The 12,068-nt window shown below is 42.9% G+C and overlaps 1 protein-coding gene across 4 annotated transcripts in view; it reads right to left on the reverse strand.

Annotated features, from left to right (window-relative positions):
* Positions 1-5,322: 5,322 nt before the first annotated feature.
* The window catches only part of LOC133072623 (GTPase IMAP family member 7-like), a 38,139-nt gene continuing 31,393 nt past the window's right edge, over positions 5,323-12,068 (reverse strand). For 3 of the 4 annotated variants that reach the window (XM_061166079.1, XM_061166078.1, XM_061166080.1), the window contains one exon: positions 5,323-6,787. In XM_061166079.1, coding sequence (XP_061022062.1) covers positions 5,865-6,787 — 923 coding nt within the window. In that variant the 3' untranslated portion in view covers positions 5,323-5,864. Of the gene's footprint in view, positions 6,788-9,741; positions 9,847-12,068 lie in introns of those variants that run through there. The other variant, XM_061166081.1, reaches the window with a different exon arrangement.

A 12,068-nucleotide genomic window follows, 5' to 3' on the forward strand; every position in this document is an offset into this window, starting at 1 on the left:
TTCAGGCATGCCTCCTTGAGCTTGAGGACTCATTACTCTACATCTCCAGAACCATTCTGGTGGAGTCATCTTTGAACTTAAATGCCACAGTGAAAAGAAAACAAGTCTGTGATTTGTAGCTTCTTTTTAATTTCAACCAAGGCATGTGTTCAAGCTTGGTCATTGACTTTATTCACCAGATTGAGACTCTGTCAACAATTAAAGTCATTCTCATGAGGTCAAGTTATGATCTCTAAGAACAGTCAAAGCATTTGCCAGAGTTATCCCCTACACTTGTTGTGAAGGTCTCCATTTAGCTGCTTTCTCTTCAGTCACAAGGACATGGAGACTCCACTGCACAGATGCTTAACTGGTCAAGGCAGGTCTTTGACTGATCTTGAGTACATAAGGATCAGGGCACTGAGGGACACTTCTACCACTTCAGATAGGCAGGCTCTACTCCACCTCTATGACTCGTCCGACTGCGGGATTTATACATAAATACTTGTCTGTGAGAGGGATATGGCTACCTCAAACTTCTTCCTGTAATCTGAAGGAGCACAGTGCTTCTCTGGGCTCCTGCTACACCACTCAGAGCACCTAAGGCTGCTATTTCAGGCCTAGAAGGGGAAGATCTTTGGGTTCTTCTGTAGTGTGCTCTCCTCCACAGCAAATGAGGTGATATATATCTAAGCCTTGCATTAAGTAAGAAAGACGTCACAAAGAAGGAAGACATTTATTCTTGTCTCCTACAGACCCGTCATGCTGGCTCCATTAGTGTCTCATGAAGGAAGTCTTGGATAGTTGTTACCCTAGGCAGAAACTCTCTCCAACCACTGCTCATCCCATTTGTGTAATTAAAACTTCCAACCCAATAACCAAGCCGAATTTCATTGAAGGGTAAAGCCTCTCCATCCCATGGCTCATGCCGGCTTCTGCTGAAGGCCAAGCAGTGTGGACAGGGCTGCTTCCATCTGCACCCCTGCCCTCGCCTCCTCCTCCTCCAGCCACTGGCCTTGCTTCTGACTCCTCCTTGGTTGGAGGAGAGAGAAAAAAACCCTGAAGACAAGTCCAGGGCAATCTGGTCTTTGGCAAAAGGAGTCACACTTAGTGGCTCTTTTCCTCATGGGGCTCCATCAGTGACTCTGCTGAGAGCCTCCCCTGAAAATCTACCATTACATGTCCAGCTGGTGACTGCTATCTGCCCTCTAGCTCATTATTTCAACTCCAGTTCCTGGCAGAGTTGGGATCCCTGGTAGACTTCCAGTCAAGTCCCTGTTAAGCCGGCTTTGGTTGGCGCCCTCCTGTGTGGCCTACAGCTGATTTGTGGGAAGCACACACCTGGGTCCACAGTTAGTGAAAGCTGTGGTTGCTTCAAATCAGCCTCCTCAATCATTATCCTCTGGCACATGGCAGCATCTTTTATGTTTCCCCCAAGAGCATCTGGCTCTAAAGTTTCACTCCATAGGACACTGGTCTTGTCCCCCCAGGAATCTCTTACCATGCAGCACTCATGTCCTCAGGCAGGACCAGGACCCAGGGGGCCACATGATTGGTGTGAGGTAAGAGAACTCTTGTCCTGTTGGGTAGAGCACAAGAGGATTCCCCGTGGAGCCTCCCTTATGAAATGCCATGGTTACAGAGAGATTACCGTCGTGACTAGGGGAGCCACTACTCTAGGTATAAACCCCCCAAATTTGCCAGTCCTGAAGGTTGTTGTCCTTCCAATCAAAGTGTTCTCTTTTACAAAGCCCTTTCTTTATAGCTCAATTGGTAAAGAATCTGCCTGCTATGCAAGGAGACCCTTGTTCAATTCCTGGGTCAGGAAGATCCCCTGGAGAAGGTAAAGTCTACCCACTCCAGTATTCTGGCCTGGAGAATTCCATGGACTACATCCATGAGGTTGCAAAGAGTTGGACAGGAGTGAGCCACTTTCACTTTCACTTTCCTCTTGAACTGTTCAATTACCTACTGAATTATTTGAAGAACTACTCCTCACAGAACTGGTTCCCACCTGTTTCCTTTCAAGTTCTACACAAATCTTTTAGTACATAAGACTGGAATGTGGGGATTTTATCAGTACTGAGTCAGTCAAAATGAATATTTATTGTTAATATCCTGCCACATTCACCCTAGGCCACTCACATAATCTTCAGTTCAAAATTTCAATGTCGGACGCTCCCTTTGACTCTGATACTCAGCTTGTCACAAACCTAATTGAACGTTGTCACTTCTGAGTCTACCCTGATGATCTCACCTACAGACCCTAACTTTCCTCTTTCTGCAAAGAAAGGGTTTATTATCCCATCACCCACATGCACACATCCTATACATCCTTCAGAGTAGACCTCAAGCCCTGAATTCTTCCTCAAGTCTTCTCCTATGAATCCTACTTTCCCCAGCTATGGATCATGGCTGTGGCATATTTCAACCATAGGAATAGTACACACGCTGAGTGCTGGAACTTCCTAAGACCTCAGGACTCAGAACCACCTTCAGAGAAAACTGGGATATAATGAAAGTGAAGATAATCTAATGGTCAAAAATTCATGCATCAAGGAAAAGATGATGTCTATATGATTCACTTGAATAACTCATTTTTCTTCTAAGTATATGTTTTACCTTCAAAAATAGAACATAGGTTTGGGAGAAAAGAAATCAACTCATTTAAGTTGCATCTTCATTGGTCCTCACACAAGCCTAGAAACACACAAGCTAACTGACTTCATAATGCTTCTGTAAATCCCTGAGAGAAAATATCATCCAAATGGTTCACAAAGGAAATATGTCTGGGCAGTGCATGATTGTTTGTTCTCTGTAGATAATGTTGCACTGATGAATTACTCACAAGGAACTAACTATAAATATAACTGTGTTATAGCAAATAGCAGTGGGGCCTGCAGTGTTATTTCACATATACTATGAATGTTTCTCACAACAGACTTTTCTTCCACATTGTCTTACTCCATTCATAATATTTGTGATGAACTTTAGAATGAGCAGGTATTTGAGATGTTAATTTCTTGACATTTAATCTCCAATCCCTGTGTCCCTAAGTTTCACGGATGCAGTAAACACCCTGTCACTTTCAGAGATAAAACAAAGGACAGCTGTAAAAATTCCAGATATTTGTGTTTGAGTTATCTGCCATATTTATCTGAATATAAACTCATCTCTCTATCACTGAAGTTTTGTAATGATTTTAGCAAGATAGAACCTTTCATGTGCTCACTGCCAATGTCACAGTCCATGTCGGTAAAATTTTCCCAGAGACTTCAACAGTCACGTGAGACTTTCCTGCTGTCAGGGGATTGAAAAACAATCAAACAAAAAGAATAAAAATCAGGGAATGTTTTCAAGTAGAAAAAGAAGTAAGTTTCATAAGATGTATCCATCAGGATTCTAGCAGAAAAAAGATGGTCTACTATAATGAAATACTTGAAGCAGAGTCTAGTGAAGGGGCTTCCTATGAACAATGAATACAAGGTTTGGAAATGACAAGGGAGATGTCCAGTAACACTGAGGAAATTGTATCAGTACCCTAAGTGGTGAACAAAAGGTGGAATCCAGAAGGAGAGTTGGGTGGAGAGATCTCAAGGAGAGGTGCTATGACCTTCACCCTAGGGTAGCAACTACTCAGAGATGACCCTGCAGGGAGAGAGGCAAGAGAACAGATATACTGATCTTGCTTTTCTACCTTCAAGAGATGTCCTGCTTGGATTTCCTTTGGCAGAAACCAAGCAGAGGACAGACAGCAAGAGATCCCACTGATGTAGTCCATGCAGATCAGCCTCCCAGGCAACAAGTTAGATTGAAGGGGAGAGGGGGGTGAAGTGTGGATGTGCAGAGGCAAACAAAAACTATTTGAAAGAGAAGGTTTTTGTGTTACCATTAGGAGCATTTGAAGTTAGGACAGTATGTTAAAAGAGGGAGAGAGCCCAGGGGTGGGGTTGGGCCCGTGTCTTGTTTCCGAGCTGGGAGGACTTGTTCCTCTGCTCTGGTGGATGGAACTGGACTTTGTCTCTCTGAAGGGTAGTGCTGTTTCTAGGAGTGTGTTTTGGGGTGTCTATGGGCTTGATATGGCTTTGGGAAGTCCTTCTGCTAATGGTCAGGATTGTGTTTCTGTTTTGCAAATGGTTCGGCGTGAAGTTTCCAGGACTGGAGGTTTCGGGACTTTGGGTGGGACTTTGTCTTAGTGCTGATATGGAGGCCTTTGGGAGAGCTCCTGTCGATTAATGTTCCATTAGCAAATGTGCTGTTTGATGCAGAGATCTCAAGTCCCTAGGTTGTGCTCTGTGACAACCAACAGGGGTGGAAGGGGGGTTCAAGAGGGAGGGGACATATGTATACCTATCACTGATTCATGTTGATATATGGCAGGAGCCAACATAATACTGGAAAGCAATTTCTTCCAATTAAAAAAGTTAAGATGTCTAAAAGGATCAGACTGGTGCCTTTGAAAGAGCTTTAAGTTTAAAAGCAAGCAGATATGAATTAAAATTCAGCTCTGTTGATCACTAGGCAAGAGTTCAGATGGCTCTAGTCACATTACTTATATTCCTGAGACTCACTGTCATCTTTTCTATAGAATTGTTATCAGAATTAATTTAAATAAAAGGACATATAAAATATTTTTGTATAGAAGAACAGTCATGGTGATCTGTACTATACTTAAATGGCATTGATAGCAAAGAGATACATTTAATAGAAAAAAGAGGAGAGGAAAAAAACAAGAGAATTTGCCAACTTCCACATCTCCATGAACCATAGAATAATGGTGCTAGAGAAGCCCATGCTTCATAAACAAAGTTCTCCTAGGTGTGGATTGAAATAACGCACCACTTATTATATCAGTGGGGCCTACACTTAACATAGGCAAGGTTTCTTATTTGAATTTTCCCAGATTGAATCTTTGAACTCTACAAAATGAATCATTACCTGGTTATGTCAATTTCATAAACTCCTAAATTTGTTGGCATTGTGTGGAAGGACAGGTAGGAGCCAGGAGTGCTGGAGAATGAGCTGGGAAGATATTTAATTCTAGTTAATTCTCACTGCATGGGTACCCAGATGATGCTAGTGGTAAAGAAGCCCGCTACCAATGTATGAGATGTAAGTGATGTGGGTTTGACCCACATGCACCCACATGCATGTGGGTCACAAAGATCCCCTGGAGGGTGGCATGGCAACCCACTCCAATATTCTTGCCTGGAGAATCCCATGGTCAGAGGAGGCTGGTGGGCTACAGTCTTCAGGGTCGCAAAGAGTCGGACAGGACAGAAACAACTTAGCCTGCTTTTATGCAGCCCTCACTGCATAACAAATCATCCCAAAACATAGTGGTTTAAATGAACAGCAACCATTTATTTTTCTCAGGAATCTGCAATTTAGGCAGGACCCCCTGGGGATGGCTCCTCTTTGCTCTTTGCAGTTTCATCAGTTGGCAGCTGGAGAATCCACTCTGTCTTGCCTCACTTGCAAGGCTGGCAAGCTGATTCTGGATGGCAGATGAAATCTCAGCCAGGGGAGTGGATCAGTGACTTCAGGTTCTCTTCATGCGGGCTACTTGGTCTTCTACTCAGGCTTCCTCACAACAGGGTGGGCAAATTCCAAGGGTAACCAATGTGGAAGAGCAAGGAGGCATTTTCCCTATCTAGTCTTAGAAGTCATATGGTGTTGCTTCAACCATCCACTATTTCTCAAAGCAGTCACAAAGTCCCTCCAATTTCCAGGTTATGGACATAGATGCAAAGCTCAAGGAAGAGAGATCATAAGAGGAATCAGATTATAAGAAGTCAGAAGATAGGGTTTTAACCATCTTTGGAAAATAAACACTACCACATTAACAAGTTATAGTAACCTGAGGAGTAAAAATAAACTTTATACTACCAGAACATGTGCCATATTCTTGAAAGCATATTTTTAATCATGTTGAATGCAACCTGAAATATATTCTTCTCAGCTTCTTCCCTTATATCTTTCATTCGTTCTTCATGCTTCTGCAGTAGCAACTTTATTTGTTTATCCTTTTCTTCTTGTGGTTCATTGGCATAATCCTTTTCTATTAGTTTCATTCGGTTTTGTAATTCATCCTCATAGACTTTCTTCAAGTATTCCTCCTGCTGTCTCAGCTTTTGGTCTATGTCCTTGTAAATGGGGTCAGAAAAGTAAGCCCCTTGGTTGTCCTGCACCATCTTGTCTATCAGCTCCAGCAGCTCCTTCACCTGAGCTTCCTTCTCAGCCTGCTCTGTCTTTGCGCTGTTACTGATGGCATAGCGGCGGTCTCCACACTCCTGGAGGAGGCTTCGTAGGTTTACATCTGCATGCTTCAAAAAGTCGCTCAGGCTCTGGTCCCCCAGTTCATCTCTGCGAGTGAATAAGATGATCATATACTTCATGGCTGCTTTCCCAAACAGAGTCTTGACCAACGCCACGGTTTGCTGCTCTTCCTGTGTGTAGCGGCCCAGCCTCAGGACCAAGACGATGGCGTGAGGCCCAGGACAGGAGGCGAGGACACATTGGCTGATTTCCTTGCAGGTTTTGTCCAGGGACTCCTTGGTGTCAAAGAGCCCTGGAGTGTCAACAACGAGAAGCTCTCTCCCCTTCCATTCCCGGCATGCTTTCTGACAAGTTTTGGTAACAGCGTGGGCAGCAATCCTAGAGTCGAATACTTCTTCCCCGATGATGGTGTTTCCACTCGCACTTTTCCCACTTCCGGTCTTCCCGACCAGCACGATCCTCAGGGTGTTGTTTGGCGTGGCAGCCATGTTTATGTCAAGAGACTCTGGTGCGCAGGCACCCACTCCACCTTGAGAAAAGGTAGAAGAAGGGGAAAGGGTCAATTTAGGTAAGTAGGAACCATTTCCAACTCTCTCTCTCTCTTTTTTTTTTTTTCCTTCTTTTCCTCCCTGAAAGGTTCTAATATTCTCTTATGCATATTGACCCCGGCAGAGACAGAAAATTTAAACAGTTCAATTGTTATTGAAGAAATAACCAAGTAGTTAGAGTATCTCCACAAAAATATCAGGTCCTGATGGTTTCATAGGGAACTCATGAAACCTTTAAAGACCTGATAATCTCAGTGCTTCAAACTATTCCTGATCACATAGCAATGACGGAAAATGTTCAGTTTTTTCTATGAAGCAAGTGTAATGTTGATTCCAAAGCTAACAAAGATTTCACAATAAATAAATCTGTAGACATGTCTCATGTGTAAATATTGATACAAAAGTTCTAAATAAATTATTAGATGCAAAGAGCAGTATCACATGAGTAAGTATGATTGTCAGATATACTAGGGTGATTCAACATGAGAGTTTTGACTGTTACAATACATCCCATCAGGAGATTAAGAAGAAAAGTAACTAGGTGCAGAAGAGTCATTTGGCCAAATTCAGTCCTGATTCATGTTTAAAGCAGTTCATCAAATTTAAATTAATTGATTCTTCTTTATAAATGTATGTATATTTAAAATAAAAAATTTTTGTTATCACTTATTTTAAATGCAGCTAAAATTGTTGTTCAGCCACTAAGTTGTGTAGAGCTTTTTTGTGACCTCATTTATTGCAGCCTGCCTGGCTCCTCTGTCCATGGCATTACCGAGGAAAGAATACTAGATTGGTTTGCCATTTTCTTCTCCAGAGCATCTTACAGACCCAGGGATCAAACCCGAGTTTCCTTCATTGGCAGGTGGATTCTTTGCCATTGAGCCACCTGGTAAACTCAGCAACTAAAGCAATTGATTATAAAATTTATTTGAATGAAGAAAAAAAAATTTGCCTGGGCAATCAAGCCACCAAAAAAAAAAAAAAAAAAAAAAAAATGAGGTAAGACTAGTGTTGCCAGATAGTAGAATATAACAGTTTCTATAATTAAAGCAGTATGATATTGGTGCATGGATAGACAGAACACTGAAACAAAAACAGAAAGTTCAAATATAGGCTAAGTTGATCACACAATATTCATTTATATTCAAATCATTTACATTATGCTACATATATATTCAGTAAGGTGGCATCTCACATCAATGCAAAGAAAGATGGACTAATAAGGAACATTGAGATAACCATATAGAAAAAATAAAACCGTGTCCATTTCTTCTTGATGTTCAACTTCCAAATAGGTTAGAAATTTAAATGTAGAAAAAGTAACCCATATAAATAATAGAAGAAACATGAGTAAATCTTTGTAACCTAGGTATAGGTAAAATATTTATAAGATTTGGAATAGAGTAAGTTTGTGTGAAAATCACTTAGTCATGTACAACTCTTTGCGATCCCATGGACTATACCATCCATAGAATTCTCCAGGCCAGAATACTGGAGTGGGTAGCCTTTCCCTTCTCCAGGTTATCTTCCCAACCCAGGGATTGAACCCAGGTCTCCTGCATTGGAGGTGGATTCTTTACCAGCTGAGCCACAGGGAAGCCCAGAGTAAGTAAAGAGACTCCTAAATTTGATTACATAAAAATCAAACAGATATTGTGCGGATATACAAATTAAAACACAAATGTCAAACCAGAGGAAAAAAATTTCCTACTTATATAAAAGAAGGGCCATTTCCCTTTTATACAAGTAATATCTGTACAAATCATCAATAAACACATGAAAAGATGCTCAGCATCACTAACTACTCAAGAAATGCAATCAAAAATACCTTGATGTACACCCCACAGCAGTCAGAATTGCCACCATCAAAAAGTCTACAAATAATGCTGAAGAGAGTGTGAAGGAAAGGAAACCCTCCTCCACTGTTGGTGGAAACATAAATTAGTATAGCCTCTATGAAGAACAGTATGGAAGATCCTCAAGAAACTAGAAATAGAGTTGCCATATGATCCAGCAATCCAACTCCTGGGCATATTATCCAGATAAAACTCTAATTTGAAAAGATATATGCAGCCCTATGTTCATAGTAGCACTATTCGCAATATCCCAGATGGGGAAACAACCTAATTGTCCATCTACAGATGAATGTGCGAAGGACTGTGGTTTGTACACACAATGGGATATTGCTCAACCATAAAAGAGAATGAAATATTGCCATTTGCAGCAACACGGATGAAATGAGATGCTTTCACATTTAGTGAAGTAAGTCAGATGTGAAAAAAAAATATGGTACAATTAATATGTGGAATCTAAAAAAGTAAATGACCTTATTTACAAAACAGAAACAGACTCACTGACACAGAAAACAAACTTATTATTACCAAATAAGAAAGTCAGCTGCTGCTGCTGCTAAGTCCCTTCAGTCGTGTCTGACTCTGTGCGACTCCATAGATGGCAGCCCACCAGGCTCCCCTGTCCCTGGGATTCTTCAGGCAATAACACTGGAGTGGGTTGCCATGTCCTTCTCCAATGCATGAAAGTTAAAAGTGAAAGTGAAGATGCTCAGTCGTATCCGACTCTCAGTGACCCCAAGAAAATGCTCAGTCATATCCGACTCTCAGTGACCCCATGGACTGCAGCCTACCAGGCTCCTCTGTCCATGGGATTCTCCAGGCAAGAGTACTGGGAAAAGGGATGAATTAGGAGTATAGGATTTATGGATACATACCATTGTATATTCCTTGTGGCTCATCAGGTAAAGAATCTGCCTGCAATGTGCGAGACCTGGGTTCCATCCCTGGGTTAGGAAGATCCCCTGGAGAAGGGAAAGGTTACCCACTCCAGTGTTGTAGCCTGGAGAATTCAATGGACTGCAGAAGAACTGTACAAAAAAGATCTTCACGACCCAGATAATCACGATGGTGTGATCACTCACCTAGAGCCAGATATCCTGGAATGTGAAGTCAAGTGGGCCTTAGGAAGCATCACTACAAACAAAGCTAGTGGAGGTGATGGAATTCCAGTTGAGCGATTTCAAATCCTGAAAGATGATGCTGTGAAAGTGATGCACTCAATATGCCAGCAAATTTGGAAAACTCAGCAGTGGCCACAGGACTGGAAAAGGTCAGTTTTCATTCCAATCCCAAAGAAAGGCAATGCCAAAGAATGCTCAAACTACCGCACAATTGCACCCATCTCACTTGCTAGGAAAGTAATGCTTAAAATTCTCCAAGCCAGGCTTCAGCAATTTGTGTACCAGGAACTTCTAGATGTTCAAGCGGGTTTTAGAAAAAGCAGAGGAACCAGAGATCAAATTGCCAACATTCGCTGGATCATCGAAAAAGTAGAGAGTTCCAGAAAAACATCTCTTTCTGCTTTATTGACTATGCCAAAGCCTTTGACTCTGTGGATCACAATAAACTGTGGAAAATTCTTCAAGAGATGGGAATACCAGACCACCTGACCTGCCTCTTGAGAAACCTGTATGCAGGTCAGGAAGCAACAGTTAGAACTGGATATGGAACAACAGACTGGTTCCAAATAGGAAAAGGAGTATGTCAAGGCTGTATATTATCACCCTGCTTATTTAACTTATATGCAGAGTACATCATGAGAAATGCTGGGCTGGATGAAGCACAAATTGGAATCAAGATTTCTGGGAGAAATATCAATAACTTCAGAAATGCAGATGACACCACCCTTATGGCAGAAAGTGAAGAAGAACCAAAGAGCCTCTTGATGAAGGTGAAAGAGGAGAGTGAAAAAGTTGTCTTAAAGCTCAACATTCAGAAAACTAAGATCATGGCATCTGGTTCCATCACTTCATGGTAAATCGATAGGGAGACAGTGGAAACAGTGTCAGACTTTATTTTTCTGGGCTCCAAAATCACTGCAGATGGTGATTGCAGCCATGAAATTAAAAGACACTTACTCCTTGGAAGGAAAGTTATGACCAACCTAGAGAACATATTAAAAAGCAGAGACATTAGTTTGCCAACTAATGTCCATCTAGTCAAGGCTATGGTTTTTCCAGTGGTCATGTATGGATGTGAGAGTTAGACTATAAAGAAAGCTGAGGAGGAGGAGCTAAGATGGTGGAGGAATAGGATGGGGAGACCACTTTCTCCCCCACAAATTCATCGAAAGATCATTTGAATGCTGAGCAAACTCCACAAAACAACTTCTGATCGCTAGCAGAGGACATCAGACATCCAGAAAAGCAGCCCATTGTCTTCGAAAGGAGGTGGGACAAAATATAAAAGATAAAAAGAGAGACAATAGAGTTAGGGACAGAGATCCCTAACTAGGGAAGGGAGTCTTAATAGAGGACGTTTCCAAACATCAGGAAACCCTCTCACTGGTGGGTCTGGGGGAAGTTTTCAAATCTCGGAGGGCAACCTAACTGGGAGAAAAATAAATAAAACCCACAGATTACATGCCTAAAAGCAACTCCCAGCAGAAAAGTACCCCAGACACCTACATTTGCCACCAGCAAGTGGGGGCAGAACGGAGAGGAGCGGGCGGCACTGCTTAGGGTAAGGACCAGGCCTGAAAGCCCTGAGGGCAATCGGAAGGAGCGGACGTGAGATAGCAATTTAAACTGTGGGATAGCAAGAGAGAATTTACCTGGGGAAAGCCCTAAACTTAGGCACTACCTGTCCATTCCCAGAACAAAGGACTGAGCGAATACCAGAGAAGAGCTACCCGACTGAGAACCAGCCCATCCCCCGCCGGAGGCAGGAGGCAGGGGGGAGGGGAAAGGGGCAAACTTGGCTCCAGAGACAGCACCCCTTACCAAACTGCCAACAGACCTCCAGTCTCTAACCAAAGACTTCCTGAGATTCTGGATGGTTGACATCCACCAGGAGCGTTGCAGCCAGAAATCAGCTTCCCAGAAGGGACACAGGTGCACCCGACCAGCGCACCCAGAAACTGAGGCTGGGACCGTGGAGGGGAGAAGGCTCACTGAACAGTGGGAGAGTGCGCTCGTCAAGCTCCTGGCTGCCTGAGCTGCTCTGACCAGAGAAGGCACAAAACGCAGGCCCAACCGAGTCTATGGTTTTGTGGAGTACCCAAAAACCTGAACCTGAGTGGCTTAGGCCTGGGAAGTGCACGCACACAGGGCCCGCTCCCTGGAGAGCAGCCTGGAGCCTGATCAGTGTAGATGGGGGAAGCACACGGGCCGTGAGTGGGGGCAAACCCAGTGTGGCCGGAACACTGCGAGTGCTCCCCACACACCCCAGTGATATTTGTCTGCAGCGC

The sequence above is a fragment of the Dama dama genome, chromosome 18, assembly GCF_033118175.1.
Source record: "Dama dama isolate Ldn47 chromosome 18, ASM3311817v1, whole genome shotgun sequence".
Classification (NCBI taxonomy): domain Eukaryota; kingdom Metazoa; phylum Chordata; class Mammalia; order Artiodactyla; family Cervidae; genus Dama; species Dama dama.